Raw genomic sequence first — 19,611 nt, 5'->3', positions numbered from 1 at the left:
GCTGTGACACAGGGACATGCTGGGCCTTGGTGAAGGTGCTGAGGTAACGCTGTGACACAGGGACATGCTGGGCCTTGGTGAAGGTGCTGAGGTTACGCTGGGACACAGGGACATGCTGGGCCTTGGTGACGGTGCTGAGGTTACGCTGTGATGTAGGGACATGCTGGGTCTTGGTGAAGGTGCTGAGGTTACGCTGTGACACAGGGACATGCTGGGCCTTGGTGAAGGTGCTGAGGTTAAGCTGTGACGTAGGGACATGCTGGGCCTTGTGAAGGTGCTGAGGTTACGCTGTGACGTAGGGACATGCTGGGTCTTGGTGAAGGTGCTGAGGTTACGCTGTGACGTAGGGACATGCTGGGCCTTGGTGAAGGTGCTGAGGTTACGCTGTGACGTAGGGACATGCTGGGTCTTGGTGAAAGTGCTGAGGTTATGCTGTGACGTAGGGACATGCTGGGCCTTGGTGAAGGTGCTGAGGTTACGCTGTGACGTTGGGACATGCTGGGCCTTGGTGAAGGTGCTGAGGTTACGCTGTGACACAGGGACATGCTGGGTCTTGGTGAAAGTGCTGAGGTTATGCTGTGACGTAGGGACATGCTGGGCCTTGGTGAAGGTGCGGAGGTTACGCTGTGACGTAGGGACATGCTGGGCCTTGGTGAAGGTGCTGAGGTTACGCTGTGACACAGGGACATGCTGGGTCTTGGTGAAGGTGCTGAGGTTATGCTGTGACACAGGGACATGCTGGGCCTTGGTGAAGGTGCGGAGGTTACGCTGTGACGTAGGGACATGCTGGGCCTTGGTGAAGGTGCTGAGGTTACGCTGTGACACAGGGACATGCTGGGTCTTGGTGAAAGTGCTGAGGTTACGCTGTGACACAGGGACATGCTGGGTCTTGGTGAAAGTGCTGAGGTTACGCTGTGACACAGGGACATGCTGGGCCTTGGTGACGGTGCTGAGGTTACGCTGTGATGTCGGGACATGCTGGGTCTTGGTGAAAGTGCTGAGGTTACGCTGTGATGTAGGGACATGCTGGGCCTTGGTGAAGGTGCTGAGGTTACGCTGTGATGTAGGGACATGCTGGGCCTTGGTGAAAGTGCTGAGGTTACGCTGTGACACAGGGACATGCTGGGCCTTGGTGACGGTGCTGAGGTTACGCTGTGATGTCGGGACATGCTGGGTCTTGGTGAAAGTGCTGAGGTTACGCTGTGATGTAGGGACATGCTGGGCCTTGGTGAAGGTGCTGAGGTTACGCTGTGATGTAGGGACATGCTGGGCCTTGGTGAAGGTGCTGAGGTTACGCTGGGACACAGGGACATGCTGGGCCTTGGTGACGGTGCTGAAATTACGCTGTGACGTAGGGACATGCTGGGCCTTGGTGAAGGTGCTGAGGTTAAGCTGTGACGTAGGGACATGCTGGGTCTTGGTGAAGGTGCTGAGATTACGCTGTGACGTAGGGACATGCTGGGCCTTGGTGAAGGTGCTGAGGTTACGCTGTGACTTCGGGACATGCTGGGCCTTGGTGAAGGTGCTGAGGTTACGCTGTGACACAGGGACATGCTGGGCCTTGGTGATGGTGCTGAGGTTACGCTGTGACACAGGGACATGCTGGGTCTTGGTGTAGGTGCTGAGGTTATGCTGTGACGTAGGGACATGCTGGGCCTTGTGAAGGTGCTGAGGTTACGCTGTGACGTAGGGACATGCTGGGCCTTGGTGAAGGTGCTGAGGTTACGCTGTGACGTAGGGACATGCTGGGCCTTGGTGAAGGTGCTGAGGTTACGCTGTGACACAGGGACATGCTGGGCCTTGTGAAGGTGCTGAGGTTACGCTGTGACGTAGCGACATGCTGGGTCTTGGTGAAGGTGCTGAGCGTACGCTGTGACACAGGAACATACTCGGCCCCGATGTCCCAGTCTACTCACCCGCCCACCACACTCGGCACTCACGCCACTCGCTGGGCTTTCCTGGCCAGCCTCCGCAGAGGTCAACCCGAGGTAAAAATACAATGCTTTTCCAAGTGCATTGTTCAGACTTCCTTCAATAATAATTTCCATGGACAGCACGGCGGCGCAGTGGTTAGCACTGCTGCATCACGGCGCCGAGGTCCACGGTTCGATCCCAGCTCTGGGTCACTGTCCGTGTGGAGTTTGCACTTTCTGCCCGTGGGTTTCACCCCCACAACCCAAAGATGTGCGGGGTAGGTGGATTGGCCGCGCTAAATTGCCCCTCAACTGGATAAAATGAATTGGCTGCACTAAATTTATAATAAAAATAATAATAGATTCCAGTATTTTCCCCAATAACTGATGCGAGGCTAATTGGAGTGTACGTCACTGCCTTGTCTCTCTCTCCGTTCCTGAAAAGTGGAGTAACATTTACTAATTTCCAATCAAGCGGGACGGTTCCCAAATCGAAGAAATTCTGGAAAATCGTACCTCGGCCAACGTTCACTTTTAGCTACTCCCTTCCTTTTTATATACTTCCATAATATATTACAATCGGTTTCAATATTTCTGGCTAATTTACTCTCGTATTCCATCTTTTCCCTTTTCATCAACCCTCTGCTGGTTTCGAAAGTACTCCCGATCCTGATTGACGATTGTTTTTGTTTTGCAACACGAAGCTTCTTCTTTTACTCTAACCCTATCCTCAACTTCCTGAGTGAGCCGTGGTCGGATCTTTCTTGCTGATTTTGTTCTTGTTCAGTGTGTTATGGGCCAGGGTTCAGAGAACCCCAAAGTGTATCATGGAGTTCACCTGACCCACAACTTTTACTAGATTGTGGTACGGGGAGCACACGGCCCACTCTACAGGTGTGAGACAGCAGAAATGGAAAACGTATTTTTGAAAGCAAAACAATGTTCATTCTATGAACTCAAGTTAACCTTTTTAAAACTGTGAACATCTTAGCGACCATCAATTCAAATACAACCTCCAAAGACTACAACACTAAGTAATCCTTTAAGCTTTCCTTTTTAACATCCATACGACTTAAAAACAAAACCTTTATCCGAAGCACATCAGGTTAAAGTCACTACTGAGAACATTTATAATTCTCAATTCACCAAATGATCAAGAGATAGTCTTTTGATGGCAGAGAGATCAACAGTACACCTGCTCTGTCTGGCTTCAGCTCCAACACTGAAAACGAAACTAAAACACACCCTGCAGCAAACAGCCTAAAACAAAAGTAAAAAGCGGAGAGGCAACCCAGCTCCACCCACTCTCTGACATCACTGCAGTAGTAAACACCCATTTCTTAAAGGTACTCTCACTACAGATATTTATATACATACCCATTTATAAACACCCATTTCTTAAAAGGTACTCTCACTACAGATATTTATATACATACCCATTTATAAACACCCATTTCTTAAAGGTACTCTCACATGACAAGTGGTATGTATTTTTGATGAAGAATTTGAATAGTTTCTTTGAAGCTTTTCCCATTGTTCATTTCCTTCCATTCATTTTAGTCGATTGAACCTTTGCCAGTCACTCCCTCGCACCCCAAGTTTAAGATTTTTGTTTTCGATTGGAATGCATCACTTTCAAACTTAACATGGAACTGAATGGTGTTATGATCAGTGTTCCCCGAGGATTGTTTTCCCATACCGTTACTAATTAAACCTGCTTCATTCCACAATACTAGATCAAAGATATCGTGGAGAATAGTGTTCACTTCTGGTTGTCACACTACCAGAAGGATGTAGAGGCTTTAGAAAGGGTGCAGAAGAGATTTACCAGGATGTTGCCTGGCATGGAGGGCATTAGCTATGAGGAGCGGTTGAATAAACTCGGTTTGCTCTCACTGGAACGACGGAGGTTGAGGGGCGACCTGATAGAGGTCTACAAAATTATGAGGGGCATAGACAGAGTGGATAGTCAGAGGCTTTTCCCCAGGGTAGAGGGGTCAATTACTAGGGGGCATAGGGTTAAGGTGCGAGGGGCAAGGTTTAGAGATGTATGAGGTAAGTTTTTTTTTTTTACACAGAGGGTAGTGAGTGCCTGGAACTCGCTACCGGAGGTGGTGGTGGAAGCAGGGATGATAGTGACGTTTAAAGGGCATCGTGACAAATACATGAATAGGACCCCGGAAGTGTAGAAGATTTTAGTTTAGACGGGCAGCATGGTCGGTGCAGGCTTGGAGGGCCGAAGGGCCTGTTCCTGTGCTGTACGTTTCTTTGTTCTTTGAAGATAACTTTATCCCTAGTTGGTTTCACAACATATTGCTCCAAGAAAGTGTCACAAAAAACGTTTGACAAACACCTTCCAGAGACCGCTCTTGCCAATTTGATTGCCCAAGTCTATATTATGAAGGGAAGTGCCACATTTGGTGCAGCTAACTTGTTCATCCTGACAAAGAGCTTGACAGGGCAAATTAACAGTCAAGACGTTGACAAATCAGGCAGAATCTTTTCCACACAAAAAAGGTAAAAGGAAACAAAATAAATGTCCAGTAAAAGCTTTGACCTGAACACAATAACTGGGTTCATTGCTGGAGAGATGACATTGAATGAGTACAGTGTCAAGGTCAATAGATCTGTCAAAACTTATTCGACATAATAGCTTATTCCTGTTGCTCAAAATCCCTTTGCTCTGGATGTTAAAGTGAGGCCTGGGCGTGTACTTCGTGCACGTTTACAAGTCTTACGACACTCCTCGCTGACCAGCAATGTAATCGTCAGGGACGTCAAACAGAGGCAGCAGGATTGCGCTTCAGAAACGAACTCGATGAAAACAATAAACAAACAGTGGACGAGAAAACGGTGGGAAACCGGAGGAAAGGGCTGGAGAATTGTGCTCGTTATGGCGGGGCTATTTAATAATAATATTAAATCGCTTATCGTCACAAGTAGGCTTCAAATGAAGTTACTGTGAAAAGCCCCCAGCTGCCACATTCCGGCGCCTGCTCGGGGAGGCCGGTACGGGAATTGAACCCGCGCTGCTGGCCTTGTTCTGCAGCTGTTTAGCCCACTGTGCTAAACCAGCCCCGGGGTTATAGAATTTGGTTATTGGCCAGTGCTTGAATGTCCAAAGTTGGCAGCTGTGTGTGTGTGAGGCTTGTTTGTGTGCTGCATGTACAATCCAGGGAGTAATAAGCAACATGGAAAAAGGGGGACCTGTGGATGTGGTGTGCTGAGATTTCCAGAAGGCACCGACAAAGGTGCCACATTAAGGGTTACTATACAACACCAGAGCTCATGGTGGAGTGAATAATGTGTCAGGATGGATAAAGGGCCGGTTATCTAACAGGAAACAGTGAAGCATGAATAGGTCATGTTTGGGTTGGCACAAAGTAAACATTGGAGTGTCACAGGGAACAGTGCTGGGGCCTCAACTATGTGGGGTGATGAGACCAAACGTCTGGTTGATAAATTTGCAGATGGCACAGAGAAAAGTTTTGAACAGGACGAAGAGAATCTGCAAAAGGATTACGGATAGGTTGAGCGGGCAAACATCGGGCAGAGGGAATACAATGTGGGGAAATGCGAGCTTGCCCGCTCTGGCAGGAAGAATAGAGAAGCAGCAAATTACTTCAATAGAGCGACTGCACAACTCTTGATGTGCAGAGGCATCTGAGAGTCCCGGTACATGAATCACCGAACGCGAGTCTGCAGGCACAGCAAGGCAAATGGGTTGTTGCCATTTATTGCAAGGGGAATGCTTTGCTACACTTCTCAAAAAAGGCATTGGTGAGTCCACGCCTGGAATAGGGGGCACAGGGTTGGTCTCGGTTTTCAGAAAGGAAAAAAATTACATTAAAAAAAAAAGCAAATGGGCGGGACGTGGCGCAGTGGTTAGCACCGGGGCTACGGCGCCGAGGTCCCAGGTTCGAATCCCGGCCCTGGGTCACTGTCCGTGTGGAGTTTGCACATTGTCCCTGAGTTTGCGTGGATTTCAGACCCACAACGCAAAGATGTGCAGGTTAGGTGGATTGGCCACGCTAAATTGCCCCCTTAAAATAATTCGGTACTCTATAAATTTATTTTTAAAAAAGAAAACAATAAATAACAGCGGATACTGGAATCTGAAACCAAAGAGAAAATGCTGGAAAATCTGGCAAGGGAACTCTTTGCTAGTAATGACAACTTCTGGCTTGAGATCCCGAAATGTGACCGTAACCACGGAGGTTATTTTTTTTATGATGTGGAGATGCCGGCGTTGGACTGGGGTGAGCACAGTGAGAAGTCTGACATCACCAGGTTAAACTCCAACAGGTTTGTTTCGAACACTAGCTTTCGGAGCGCTGCTCCTTCCTCAGGTGAATTTTTTTTAATGGGATAAGCTTGCTTTTAAGAAAGTAAAGGACCGCTGCCGTACACTGAACATTAACTGGTCTGGCAGCATCTGTAGGGAGCGTTGACAAAGGTCATCTGGACTCGAAACGTCAGCTCTTTTCTCTCCCTACAGATGCTGCCAGACCTGTTGAGATTTTCCAGCATTTTCTTTTTGGTCAAAAAATTACATTCCCGGCAGTTCAGGGAAGGTTTATTTGATTGAGTCCCGGGATTGAGTTATTTTATGGGAAGGGTTGAGCCCATGTCCATGGGAGTTTTGGAGATGGAGAGGTGATCTTACGGAAACATAGAAAGATGCTGAGGGGACTTGACAGGGTGGATGCCGAGAGGCGTTTCCCCTTCTGGGAGACACAGTTTAGAAATAGGGGATCTCGCATTTAAGGTGGAGACGAGAAATTTATTCTCTCAATGGATCATTCGTCTGTGGAGTCTCCTTTCCAGAGAGTAGATGGTGGGGGCATTGGAAAGTTTCTACGTCAGAGGCAGATGGGATTCTTGGCTAAGTCAAAGGGCACTGAGGGAAGGTGGAAATGTACAGTTGAGGCCATGAACTTATTGAATGGTGGAGCAGGCTCAATGGGTTGAATGGCCTACTCCTGCTTCACCAAGTGTCCGGTTTGCAATCTAGTGCCAATAACTCAGTGATCAAAGAGACGAATGATCAAGAAAAAGATTATGAGGCCTGTAAGAATTCAGTGTTATAGAAACACTCGTAACCATCAAACCCCAAAGATTGGGACATCCCTAAACGCGTAGGATCACTACAGTGCAGAATGAGGCCATGATGCCCATTGGGTTTGCACCGACCCTGCAACAGAGCAGCCCGCCATGGCCCACTCCCCCGCCCCGGCCCAGTAACCCCCGCCCCGGCCCAGTAACCCCCGCCCCGGCCCAGTAACCCCCGCCCCGGCCCAGTAACCCCCGCCCCGGCCCAGTAACCCCGCCCCGGCCCAGTAACCCCGCCCCGGCCCAGTAACCCCCGCCCCGGCCCAGTAACCCCCGCCCCGGCCCAGTAACCCCCGCCCCGGCCCAGTAACCCCCGCCCCGGCCCAGTAACCCCCGCCCCGGCCCAGTAACCCCCGCCCCGGCCCAGTAACCCCCGCCCCGGCCCAGTAACCCCCGCCCCGGCCCAGTAACCCCCGCCCCGGCCCAGTAACCCCCGCCCCGGCCCAGTAACCCCCGCCCCGGCCCAGTAACCCCCGCCCCGGCCCAGTAACCCCGCCCCGGCCCAGTAACCCCCGCCCCGGCCCAGTAACCCCCGCCCCGGCCCAGTAACCCCCGCCCCGGCCCAGTAACCCCCGCCCTGGCCCAGTAACCCCGCGCATTGATCTCGGCCAATCCACCTGACCTGCACATCTTCGGACTGTGGGAAGAAACCGGAGCGCCCGGAGGAAACCCACGCAGACACAGGGAAGGGTGCAAACTCCACACCCAAGGCTGGATCCTTGCCGCTGTGGGGCGGCAGTGCTAGCCTCTGTGCCGCCCCATTAAAAGAATGGAACAAGCCAGGCGTGGGTGCGTGAATCCTCAGGGATGCATAAATGGAGCCCCTCGCACACAGGAAGTGGTTATTCTGTCAGAACCCAGTGATGCAGACATTTCTGTACTTCCCGTTGTGACCGACTGCGGGAGAGATGGGTGTCAGGCAAAGGCCACGATTTTTAAGGTGTAAAAGCACTGATACATAACACAAGCTGACCACCTATCTCAGTCCATTAAGAGCAGTCATAGACAGAGCACTGTCGGCCCACTCTCACTCTGAACCACAGTGGTGTCAATCTGCCCCCACAGAGACGTTCGCTACATCCCCACGTAAACAGAACCAATCCAGTAACGACGGCACGCCGCAAGACTCACCGACGTGGATAGGAGCCGGGAAGAGCCCATAGTCATGTTCCCCAGGAATGTACTCCAGCTTCTCCTTCTTCACCAGAATCAGGCGGCTCTTTGGACTAAGAAGAAAAAACACGACCGGTTAACATGAGGAACAAACAGGAAGTTTTCACCGGGCAACAATCACAACATTACAACCACAGCAACCGCATCCTTCTGACATTCGGCCTCGCTGTGTAAACAAGTATTTGGTACAGCTTTCTGAATGCAGTGTGTCCACATGGTGGTGCAACGCCACACGCTCCAATAACACAAGGGACTGGAGTGTTGACGCTACTTGAGCACGAGTGTGTTCAGGGGCTCCTTTATCCCCCGTGGTCTCACCAACATATTCCCGCTAATATAAGAGGGAATCAGCTTGAAATCTAGTTCCTTATCTATTCCATTGCCGGTGCATATTATAAAACGCACAAATCAATATCCTGGTAATCTTTTCCCAATAATCAGCAAAGACAGGATGCATCTGGGGAGCAGCTCCAGGCCCCAGGTTTACGTTTTATTCATCAGCTCCTCTGCACCACACGGGATCTACTTCACACACAGCCAAAAGGTTACAAATCTTTGAGGGGGGAAAATTCCCAGTCATGCACACACTGTCCTCATCAAACACTCCCAGGGCAGGTACAGCACGTGTTAGATACAGAGTAAAGCTCCCTCTACACTGTCCCCATCAAACACTCCCAGGACAGGTACAGCACGGGGTTAGATACAGAGTAAAGCTCCCTCTACACCGTCCCCACCAAACACTCCCAGGACAGGTACAGCACGGGGTTAGATACAGAGTAAAGCTCCCTCTACACTGTCCCCATCAAACACTCCCAGGACAGGTACAGCACGGGGTTAGATACAGAGTAAAGCTCCCTCTACACTGTCCCCATCAAACACTCCCAGGACAGGGACAGCACGGGGTTAGATACAGAGTAAAGCTCCCTCTACACTGTCCCCATCAAACATTCCCAGGACAGGTACAGCACGGGGTTAGATACAGAGTAAAGCTTCCTCTACACTGTCCCCATCAAACACTCCCAGGACAGGTACAGCACGGGGTTAGATACAGAGTAAAGCTCCCTCTACACTGTCCCCATCAAACACTCCCAGGACAGGTACAGCACGGGGTTAGATACAGAGTAAAGCTCCCTCTACACTGTCCCCATCAAACACTCCCAGGACAGGTACAGCACGGGGTTAGATACAGAGTAAAGCTCCCTCTACACTGTCCCCATCAAACACTCCCAGGACAGGTACAGCACGGGGTTAGATACAGAGTAAAGCTCCCTCTACACTGTCCCCATCAAACACTCCCAGGACAGGTACAGCACGGGGTTAGATACAGAGTAAAGCTCCCTCTACACTGTCCCCATCAAACACTCCCAGGACAGGTACAGCACGGGGTTAGATACAGAGTAAAGCTCCCTCTACACTGTCCCCATCAAACACTCCCAGGACAGGTACAGCACGGGGTTAGATACAGAGTAAAGCTCCCTCTACACTGTCTCCATCAAACACTCCCAGGACAGGTACAGCACGGGGTTAGATACTGAGTAAAGCTCCCTCTACACTGTCCCCATCAAACACTCCCAGGACAGGTACAGCACGGGGTTAGATACAGAGTAAAACTCCCTCGACACTGTCCCCATTAAACACTCCCAGGACAGGTACAGCACGGGGTTAGATACTGAGTAAAGCTCCCTCTACACTGTCCCCATCAAACACTCCCAGGACAGGTACAGCGTGTTTTGGAAAATCCTGGTTTGCAAGGCAGCCAGGTTTTGTGGCCACAAATGGTGCAATTAAAGCATCGTAAAAGATGGGCTAATGGGGGTTTTGTTTTTTGAAAAAGGGCTCCATGGGGAGTAGATAATTAGAGAGAGTGTGTTTTTTTTGGTAAGGTGATGTAGTTGATGGGAGGAGCCAGGGGTTGACGTAGTCAGGTGTTGAGTTTTTCAGTACTGAAGTATAGTTTTAGAGACCTGGAGGTGAACAGGCAAGAAGCTGTTCTCTCACTCCAGTGAGGTTCGATCTGTCTGTGGACAGAATAGCAGTTTTTGGAGATAGTCATTTAAGGAGTTGACTTGTGGGCAGATCAGTATGTGATTTCAAGGCAGTGAGTTGAAGATTTGCCTGTGAACAGGATCGGAAAAATTTCAAAGGCTGGCGGTTCAAACAGTAAATTGAGACAGGCAAACATCTGCAAGCTGGATCCTGATCCAAGACACCTCTTTACACCAAGTATTCCTGAGTCCGCTAACTGTATTTACAAGTGGTTTCTGACCAGAGATGGGTGTTGGGTTGAGTGGAGATAAAGTTAGCAGTTAAGAGTTATTGTTTCATTGTATTGTTAAGCATTAATTGGTAATTGAAAGCTTAGTTAGTAATACTGTGTTAGTAATAAAGTTTGTTTCAATCTACCATACCCCTTTGGGGCTGCACAACAGCACAGTGGTTAGCACAGTTGATTCACAGCTCCAGGGTCCCGGGTTCCATCCCCGGCCTGGGTCACTGTCTGTGTGGAGTCTGCACGTCCTCCCTGTGACTGCGTGGGTTTCCTCCAGGTGCTCCGGTTTCCTCCCACAGTCCAAAGATGTGCAGGTTAGGTGGATTGGCCGTGCTAAATTGCCCCAAGTGTCTATAAAGGTGGGGTGGGGTTACTGGGTTATGGGGATAGGTTGGAGGTGTGAGCTTGGGTAGGGTGCTCTTTCCAAGGGCCGGTACAGACACGATTTGCCGAATGGCCTCCTTCTGCACTGTAAATTCCATGATAATCTGTGCGTGGAGTCACTCCTGAAGTGAATTATCCTTTCCTCGCAGTCTTACAAATTAAACAAAATATTGGGGTTTCTCGCCCGTATCCTAGCAACTGTTGGGGTCTGGTCTGGCATCGTAATACTGGGGGTTTGACTTGCATCGGACTTTAGACATAGTAACACATCATTCAATCCACCCAGTCCATGTGGAATTTATGCTCCACTCAAGCCTCCCCACATCTTTCTCATTTAAATTTGCCATCACAACCATCGATTCCCTCCTCCCTCGTGCGTTGTCCAGCTTCCCCTCAAATGCATCTCTATTATTCGCTTCAACCAGCCTCTGTGGAAGCGAGTGTTACCTTCTCGCCACTGTCTGGGTGAAGGAGGTTTCTGCCCAGCTCCCGAGTAGGTCTCTTGACGACTATCCAATACTGACCGCCTCCAGCTATGCTATTCCCCACAAGAGGGAACATTCTCTCTGGATCCACTCTATGAAAACGCCTCAGGATTTTAAAGGCTGCCATTAGGTCATTCCCTCAGCTTGTATTTTTCAACAGTCTTGACCGTCAGCAGATAGGTCAAATCTTCGACTGCGTTATCCTGAAGGAAGAAAATCCACAGCTTCGAGCATCCTTAAACCTATAGAGACAAACAACGCAGCCACAATGGGCAATGCTTCAGTAAATGATTCCTCCCCTCTCTGTTTTCCCATTGCTGGAGCTCTGTTTTACTTCCGGCACGTCCATCCTCTTGTCAGCAGGCTTCAATTCCATGCAATATGCCAGTGCCACATCAACTCACCAATAATAATGTGGCAGTGTTGCCTTTATTCAACAAATAGAGCTCAGGTCTCGTGCTGGCAATACGGAAAATTGCTTCAGCTTGGCTGCCAAATATTCTAATAATTAGCTAACTTCACATTGCCCGGAACCATCCCAAACCCTAACTAGAGGGGGGCCGCAGAGCCCCCCTGTATGAAGAGCACTCTCAGCCACTGTGGGAGGTCTTCTCACCCAGGCTCCTTAATCGAGGCGAACCATTACTCACACGTGCAACTCCGAGGCGGGTGAGCGGCTGGGAGGGCCTCAATGCGAGGAGAGGCTGCGGACTGCAAATGCAGTTAGAAGGCGACAACAAACTTTAACTGAAAGATTTAAATCTACACACAAAAAAAAACCATTCCCGATGAATTTTTTCAAATGATGCACAAAGCTGCAAAGGGTTGCACAAGGACACAAGAAGTTGGGAGGAGCCAGCCCTTCAGCTCCTCAAGCCTACTCTGCCCTTCAACAAGGCCACGGAAAGGGCAGCACGGTGGCGCAGAGGATAGCACTGCTGCCTCACTGTGCCGAGGTCCCGGGTTCGATCCCAGCTCTGGGTCACTGTCCGTGTGGAGTTTGCACATTCTCCCCGTGTCTGCGTGGGTTTCGCTCCCACAACCCAAAGATGTGCAGGGTGGGTGGATTGGCCACGCTAAATTTCCCCTTAATTGGAAAAAATGAATTGGGTACTCTAAATTTATTTTAAAAAAACAAGGCCACGGATGATCTTATCGCAACCTCAACTCCACTTTGTCTGCGCCTCACCCTACACTGCCTTGAAAATCAAAAACCTGTCAAACTTGGCGTTTTTAAACTTAGCCTATTTAACAACACAGCCTCCACTGCTCGCAGGAGCAGAGAAGGCCAACGACTACAACCCCCTTGAGATAAGATGTCCCACCTCATTGCAGCTGTAAAATGGGAGATGCCTTGTGAGTTTTTTTAATACTGTGCCCACGTTCTGGATTTCCCCCACCAGGGAAAACATCCTCCCAGCATTCATCTCCGGACAAGCCCCCTCACAACGTTAGGTGTTTCAATTAAGATCACCTCTCATTATTCTAAACTGCAGTGCATATCGGCCCAACCTGCTCACCGTTTCCTCACTAGGCAATCCCTTCATGCCAGGAAGCGGCCTAGTGTACCTTCTTTGAACTGCACCCAATGCCAGTATAGCCCTCCTTCAACAAGGAGGTCAAAACTGCACTCAGTCATCTAGCTGCGGCTTCACCAAGAGCATGTACAGATGTAGCAAAGCTGGCCGGCTTTTAGACTCCATCTTTTTTTTAATATGATCTTGATTGTCACGAGTAGGCTTACATTAACACTGCAATGAAGCTACTGTGAAAATCTGCTAGCCGCCACACTCTGGCACCTGTTCGGGTACAGAGGGAGAATTCAGAATGTCCAATTCACCCAACAAGCACGTCTTTCGGGACTTGTGGGAGGAAACCGGAGGGCCCGGAGGAAAACGCAGACACGGGGAGAACGTGCAGACTCCGCACAGACAGTGACCCAAGCCTGGGAATCGAACCTGGGACCCTGGAGCTGTGAAGCCACAGTGCTAACCACTATGCTAGTGTGCTGCCCACAATGCTGCCTCCCTTGCAATAAAGGACAACAGTCCATTTGCCTAATCATTTGTTGTGTCTGTATGAACGTGACTCCTGTACTCGATCCCCTGGTCCTGCAGCACTGTGCAAGTCTCTCTGTATTTAAATAATATGCTGTTTTTCCTTTCTTCCTGTCAAAATCAATAGTCGCACATTTTCGCTCACCTCCCAAATCTGTGCCCACTCACCTAACGTCCCTGTAAACTCTTTGCCCTCCTCACAACCTGCTCTCATAAATTTTTATCATCAACAAATTCGTCCTGATATCTCTCGACTGGAAACAGCTCGAGGCCCCAGGTCTCCCCCTAGGCCGTTGCGAAGGGACGGGCGATGGCCTCCACTGCCCTCAGCCTTGGAACTCGCTGCCTGAAAGGGTGGTGGAGGCAGAGACCCTCATAATACTCAAGAAGTATTTAGATGTGCAGTTGCGATCCCAGGGCAGACAGGGATATGGGCCGAGCACTGGAAAATGGGATTAGAATGGTTTGGTGGTTGTTTTTGACCGGCGCAGACGGGATGGGTCGAAGGGCCTTTTTTGTGCTCTGTAACCTGACCACGGGTTACAGTTTGCCAAACTGAAAATGGCCCATTTACCTGGACTCGATTTCCTGTTAGTTAGCTAGTTCTGTCTCTCTATTGGTCATGTGAGAGTACCTTTAAGAACTGGGTGTTTATCAAATAGCTGCAGTGATGTCAGAGTGTGGGTGGAGCTGGGCTGGCTGTCTTTCACTTTCGTTTTTGAGCAGGCAGCTACAGTGTTGGTTTAGTTTCGTTTTGAGAGCTGGGTAGCTGCAGGCAAAGCAAGCAGCTGTATAAGGATCTCTCTCTGCAAACTAAGGACTGTCTCCAGATCATTTGAAGATTTCAAAGTAATACCTGTTTCTGTAGAGAATTTAAACCTGCTGTCTTTCTGTAAAAAGGGTTTAACATATGGATGTTGTTAGGAAAGTTATAAAGGGTTACTTATAAACTATGATATCTGTGGGGATTATTGGTGTTGCTGGTTGTTGAGATGTTTACTGTGGGTTTATAAAGTGTTAACTGGTTTCATAAATAAACATTGTTTAAATTTAAAAGTACTGTGGATCTCTGTTGCATCACACCTGCAGAGTAGGCCCGTGTGCTCCCCATCCCACAATCTAGTAAAAGTTGTGGGTCAGGTGAACTCCATGATACACTTTGGAGTTCTCTAAACCCTGGCCCATAACACTACGTTGATGTGCACACTGACATGTTGTAGATGCTGCACACAATCGACAAACCAGATGGGAATGCCTTTAAAGAAACAACCACTTTGCCAGGAGAGGTAGTCTACTGGTCTGTGTGTGTTTGACCACTTTAAAGCATTCACACCAATCTACCCGACCCTCAATGACAATTCATTAACTTAGACCAGAAGTGGCATGACATGTGATCTCACACGCTTTCCAAATAAAACACACAGATGCTCTCTGAGCCTTCAGCTCACTCCTCCAACCGCTTACACTCAGTTTGTCTGTTGTCTTAATACCTTCTCCCAGAAAAGGGATAACCTGTAGCCATTCCTTTATCTGGTCACTCGATGACTCACAAGTCATAGCTTCACCTGTCTTAGGTTTTTATTCAGCCTGGTGATCAATACCCACTCGCTCAGCATTACCTATCCACCCCCCCCTCCCCAGCCAAACACAGCTGTGTCTATGACCTGGAACCTCCTGTGTGTGAAACAGAGCAACCGAACATTGCAGCAACTTCCCAAGGATTTTAACAGTGGTACAAGAGCAAAGAGCAATTTTTCTAAACTGAGCAAAGATTAAGGGGAGAAAAGCTTCTGAATTTGAAGTACTCAACGCTTATCATAGAATTTACAGTGCAGGAGGCCATTCGGCCCATCGAGTCTGCACCGGCTCTTGGAAAGAGCACCCTAGGTCCACACCTCCACCCTATCCCCATAGCCCAGTAACCCCACCCAACACTAAGGGCAATTTTGGACGCTAAGGGCAATTTAGCATGGTCAATCCACCTAACCTGCACATCTTTGGACTGTGGGAGGAAACCGGAGCTCCCGGAGGAAACCCACGCACACACGGGGAGGATGTGCAGACTCCGCACAGACAGTGACCCAAGCCGGAATCGAACCTGGAACCCTGGAGCTGTGAAGCAATTGTGCTAACCACTGTGCTACCCTTATGATAGCTGTGACCCACTGAAACCAGAATGATTCTTCCGTAGCTGCAACTAAAGCAAGGATCAGGGCCCATGCGATAGAACAGAAAGCATCGACTCCACACAACCTGAATATCAGGTCTGAAATAAAATCATTGGTCAGTGCAATCAGTTGTCACTAGATGATGCTAAACCAGTAAGTAATATATTCCAGCATTTGTAATGAAAATGAAAGACATCTGGGGCCAGACCCACACCACTTGCACCTCTTCACTTGAACTCCCCAATGGCAGGTGCAGGGATCAAAAAGCTACGACAGCAACAGAAGAAAGCTGAATCTAAAGGTGTTAAAATTGTCAGCTTGTTTCAGCAGGAAATGCTCTCGCCAGCAAGCCACAGGGCTGCCGGGTCAAACACCACTCCAAAACCGGCAACAGAATCTCTGCTCAATGCCCGTCGCCACTGAGTAAGTACGGCTTTGTCACAGAAGCCTCCCTGAGGGAGTTGTCACAATGTTGGGGCCTTCACCTTCCTTCAGCCAGCACCCGCTTTCGGCGACGGGTCACCAATGCTTCAGAGACCTTGAACGGCTGCCGCACTTGCCTAGACACCGGTGACCGGGTTTCCAAGGGTTTACCATATCTCAGGTTTTGTGGGATCCGAGAGGATGGTGATACATTTGTAACACGCAAGCGGCCTGGTAGCGCAGTGCCAGGGTCCCGGGTTCGATTCCCGGCTTGGGTCACTGTCTGTGTGGAGTCTGCATGTTCTCCCCGTGTCTGCGGGGGTTTCCTCCGGGTGCTCCGGTTTCCTCCCACAAGTCCCGAAAGACTTGTTGAGTGAATTGGACATTCTGAATTCTCCCTCTGTGTACCCGAACAGGCGCCGGAATGTGGCGACTAGGGGCTTTTCACAGTAACGTCATTGAAGTGTTAATGTAAGCCTACTTGTGACAATAATAAAGATTATTATGTTCTTTATCATAAAGAAAAGTCTTTGCCTTGGAAGCAGAGCTGCTCGATAGTGATTTTTCCAATTAAACAAAGTGCTCCTACTCATACAGCCATGGGGGGCGGGCCTTACTTCTATACGAAGGCATTCTGGGAAGGGCGACACTAATTGTGGTCACCCTGTGGTTTGCAGCTTTACTGTCAAACATTCTCGAGGACTTGTTGAAATCCCCTGTTGAGAATTAAGAATGCTGGTGCACAGTGTGACCCATCACAAGTGTGACCCGCCACGAGCGTGACCCGCCACGAGCGTGACCCGCCACGAGCGTGACCCGCCACGAGCGTGACCCGCCACGAGCGTGACCCGCCACGAGCGTGACCCGCCACGAGCGTGACCCGCCACGAGTGTTGTCACCCTACCCAGAATAAAAGCAACGGCATCCCCTGGTGGCGAGTCCAACCCCTTCACTGAACAGCACCGACTGATGCCAGGTTGCATCAAACCTGCCGGGCTGCCCATTTAAACCACGCTGGAATCCCATTTCAAACGTTGGGGGAAAAAGAGAGCGGCTGTGGTCATCAACAATTCTGCAGACAAAAATAAGGAGGGGCCGGTCCTTGATTCCTGCCTCGCTCCACATGTGGGCAGGGTGGCCAGAGACAGGGGGCGGCTGGAAAATACACCAAGGGCATACATTTTGTCGCTTGAATTTGGTGACAAATTGGCCTTTTACCCTTTCCTTTACTGAAGGCGAACATATTGCAGCTTTAAAGCAGCAATGATGTGGAGATGCCGGCGTTGGACTGGGGTGAGCACAGTAAGAAGTCTTACACCAGGTTAAAGTCCAACAGGTTTGTTTCGAATCACTAGCTTTCGGAGCGCAGCTCCTTCCTCAGGTGAATGAAGAGGTCTGTTCCAGAAACACATATATAGACAAATTCAAAGATGCCAGACGATGCTTTGAATGCGAGCAAGCAAAAGCATTGCTTAAAGCAGCAAGGATTTGGTGGGGGCCCCTTGCATGTTCACATTCTGCAAATCACCCAAGTTGGATTCTACTGGGCCTTCAGTCGGTGGGACGGAGGTGACGTACGCTGCATCTCACGTCGACTCCAGCTCAGCCCGCCTGATAACGGGCCATCTTTAACCTAAAATCACATTTCACACAAGCCCTGAAAAACTCCTCCCAATAGGATTAAGGTGTGGCAACAAAGCCGCTGGCACTTGTTTCTGAAAAGGAACCAGCGGCAGCAACAGAAAACAATCTGCGACTTTTACTTCCAAGTTTGATCTCGCCCCTGGGACGGAGCTGGTGGAAAACGAAGGGAAGCATAATACGTCCGACATGCAAAATAAACAATCTGCACGCAGCTTAATAGCACTTCATCGCTTGCCAGGGCAGAATGGTATTTGGTTTCAATACACAGTTCTCCACGAGGAGCTCCTCCAGCAGGCTGGGGAAATCACTGCTTTCCTCAAAAGGCAGGGGAACAAGCAGCGAAAAGACGACAGGCCCTCTTCAGCCGCGCCTGTTCCCACGTTGATGCAACATTCAAGAAAGCCCAAAAACGTGTCGACTTCCTACGGAAGCTAAAGAAGTTTGGCATATCTGCATCGACTCTCACAAACTTCTACAGATGTGCGATAGAGAGCATCCTATCCGGCTGCATCACAGCTGGTACGGCAACTGCTCGGCCCAAGATCGGCAGAAACTGCAAACTGTGGTGAACTCAGCCCAGCGCATCACACAAGCTTCCCATCCTCCCATTGATTCTGTCTACACCTCCCGCTGCCTCAGGAAGGCAGACAGCATTATCAGAGACCCCCCCCCCCCCCCCACCCAGGCATTGCCTTCTTCCAGACCCTTCCATCAGGCAGAAGGTACAGAAGTCTGAAGACCCGCACACCCAGACATAGGAACAGCTTCTTCCCCACAGCTACCAGACTCCTCAACGACTCCCCCTCGGACTGATCTGTTCCCTGTAAGAACACTATTCACCACGCCCTATGCTGCTCGTTTGGCCCTTGTTCCGCACTGCAAACAATCACTATTTGTTGATGCACCACTGTCAGTGTACTCTGTCGATTATTCTTTTGTCTACCGTGTACACTCCCTCGGCCGATCAATCAATCAGCTGAAGGATCTCGTGTGCATTCCAATCTGTTTGTATGTCATTCACATTCCCGAGGATTCTCCTGTGTTACCACATAAAAACCGATCACGGAGAATCTGGGATTTAGTTATTAAAGACAACGCAGCTGAAAAAGAAAACATTTTTTACAATGCTGCAGACGACGATAGTAATACTTCTCACAATTCTACTCACTCGGGAACCTTGTAGACGTCAGAGTACAGTCCTGCTTTCTGGTATTTTTTCTTTGGCGGTCGAGGGGCTTTCTTTCCCCTCGGGATGGGTGGTGGCGGATGCGGAGTCACGGAATCTGTCGAAACCGTCTTCCCGGCAGTCTTCGACGGGGCGGCTGTTTCCGAAGACAACCCGGGGGAGCTACCGCCATGGTGGGTGGGGTGGGGTGGGTGGGGTGGGGGGTGGGGGGGAGGAAAAAAAAAAAAAAGGTACAGCAACTTAATATTTACCCTCGCTCGTGGCCAACACGTTCACACTTGGCGTGATAATTGAAATGCCCACAAGCTCTCACCCACTGAAAGATCAATTAAACACCTAATTCCCTCAAGATAAACGGTCATCCGCCTTTGAGCTTTTCAGACGCTGGATTTCAAAAGATACCTGGGCCGTGGAGGGACTCCCACAATTCTCCTTAAAGGAGCCAGACCCTCGGGGTGGGGGGAGGGGACACCAGTAACGTTGAAGTTAGTGTTCCTTTTGACATCTCAGATTGTGCCTTAATGTGGGATTTAGCCGTCAATGAAGCAACAGTGCCAAGATCAGTTTTCTCCAAACGCTGAGAGTCACCCGTGAATTTTGGTACAAATGGCACCAAGTTGAATGGGACAGACTGCCCGAGCTCGAGGAGCTGCAGGCCAGACGTTCCTGGTCTAAACGCCAGGATGCTGCAAAGAAGAATTTTGTTGGGCTGGTCACTTTTGAGACCTGTCTGGATTTTTAAACCTCTGCCTGGACTGACATTTCAACTCGGCCGCCAAGTATTGGTAAGCTGTGCT

The 19,611-nt window shown here is 49.7% G+C and overlaps 1 protein-coding gene across 1 annotated transcript in view; it reads right to left on the bottom strand.

Annotated features, from left to right (window-relative positions):
* ash1l (ash1 (absent, small, or homeotic)-like (Drosophila)) overlaps nucleotides 1-19,611 on the bottom strand; it is a 412,201-nt gene that overhangs the window by 184,711 nt on the left and 207,879 nt on the right. The window contains 1 exon segment of the mRNA XM_072490632.1: nucleotides 8,157-8,251. Within this exon segment, the coding sequence (XP_072346733.1) occupies nucleotides 8,157-8,251 (95 nt within the window).

The sequence above is a fragment of the Scyliorhinus torazame genome, chromosome 26 (genome assembly GCF_047496885.1).
Source record: "Scyliorhinus torazame isolate Kashiwa2021f chromosome 26, sScyTor2.1, whole genome shotgun sequence".
Taxonomy (NCBI): domain Eukaryota; kingdom Metazoa; phylum Chordata; class Chondrichthyes; order Carcharhiniformes; family Scyliorhinidae; genus Scyliorhinus; species Scyliorhinus torazame.
Note: the sequence above shows the minus strand (reverse complement) of the source record. Positions and strands in the feature narration are given on the sequence as shown.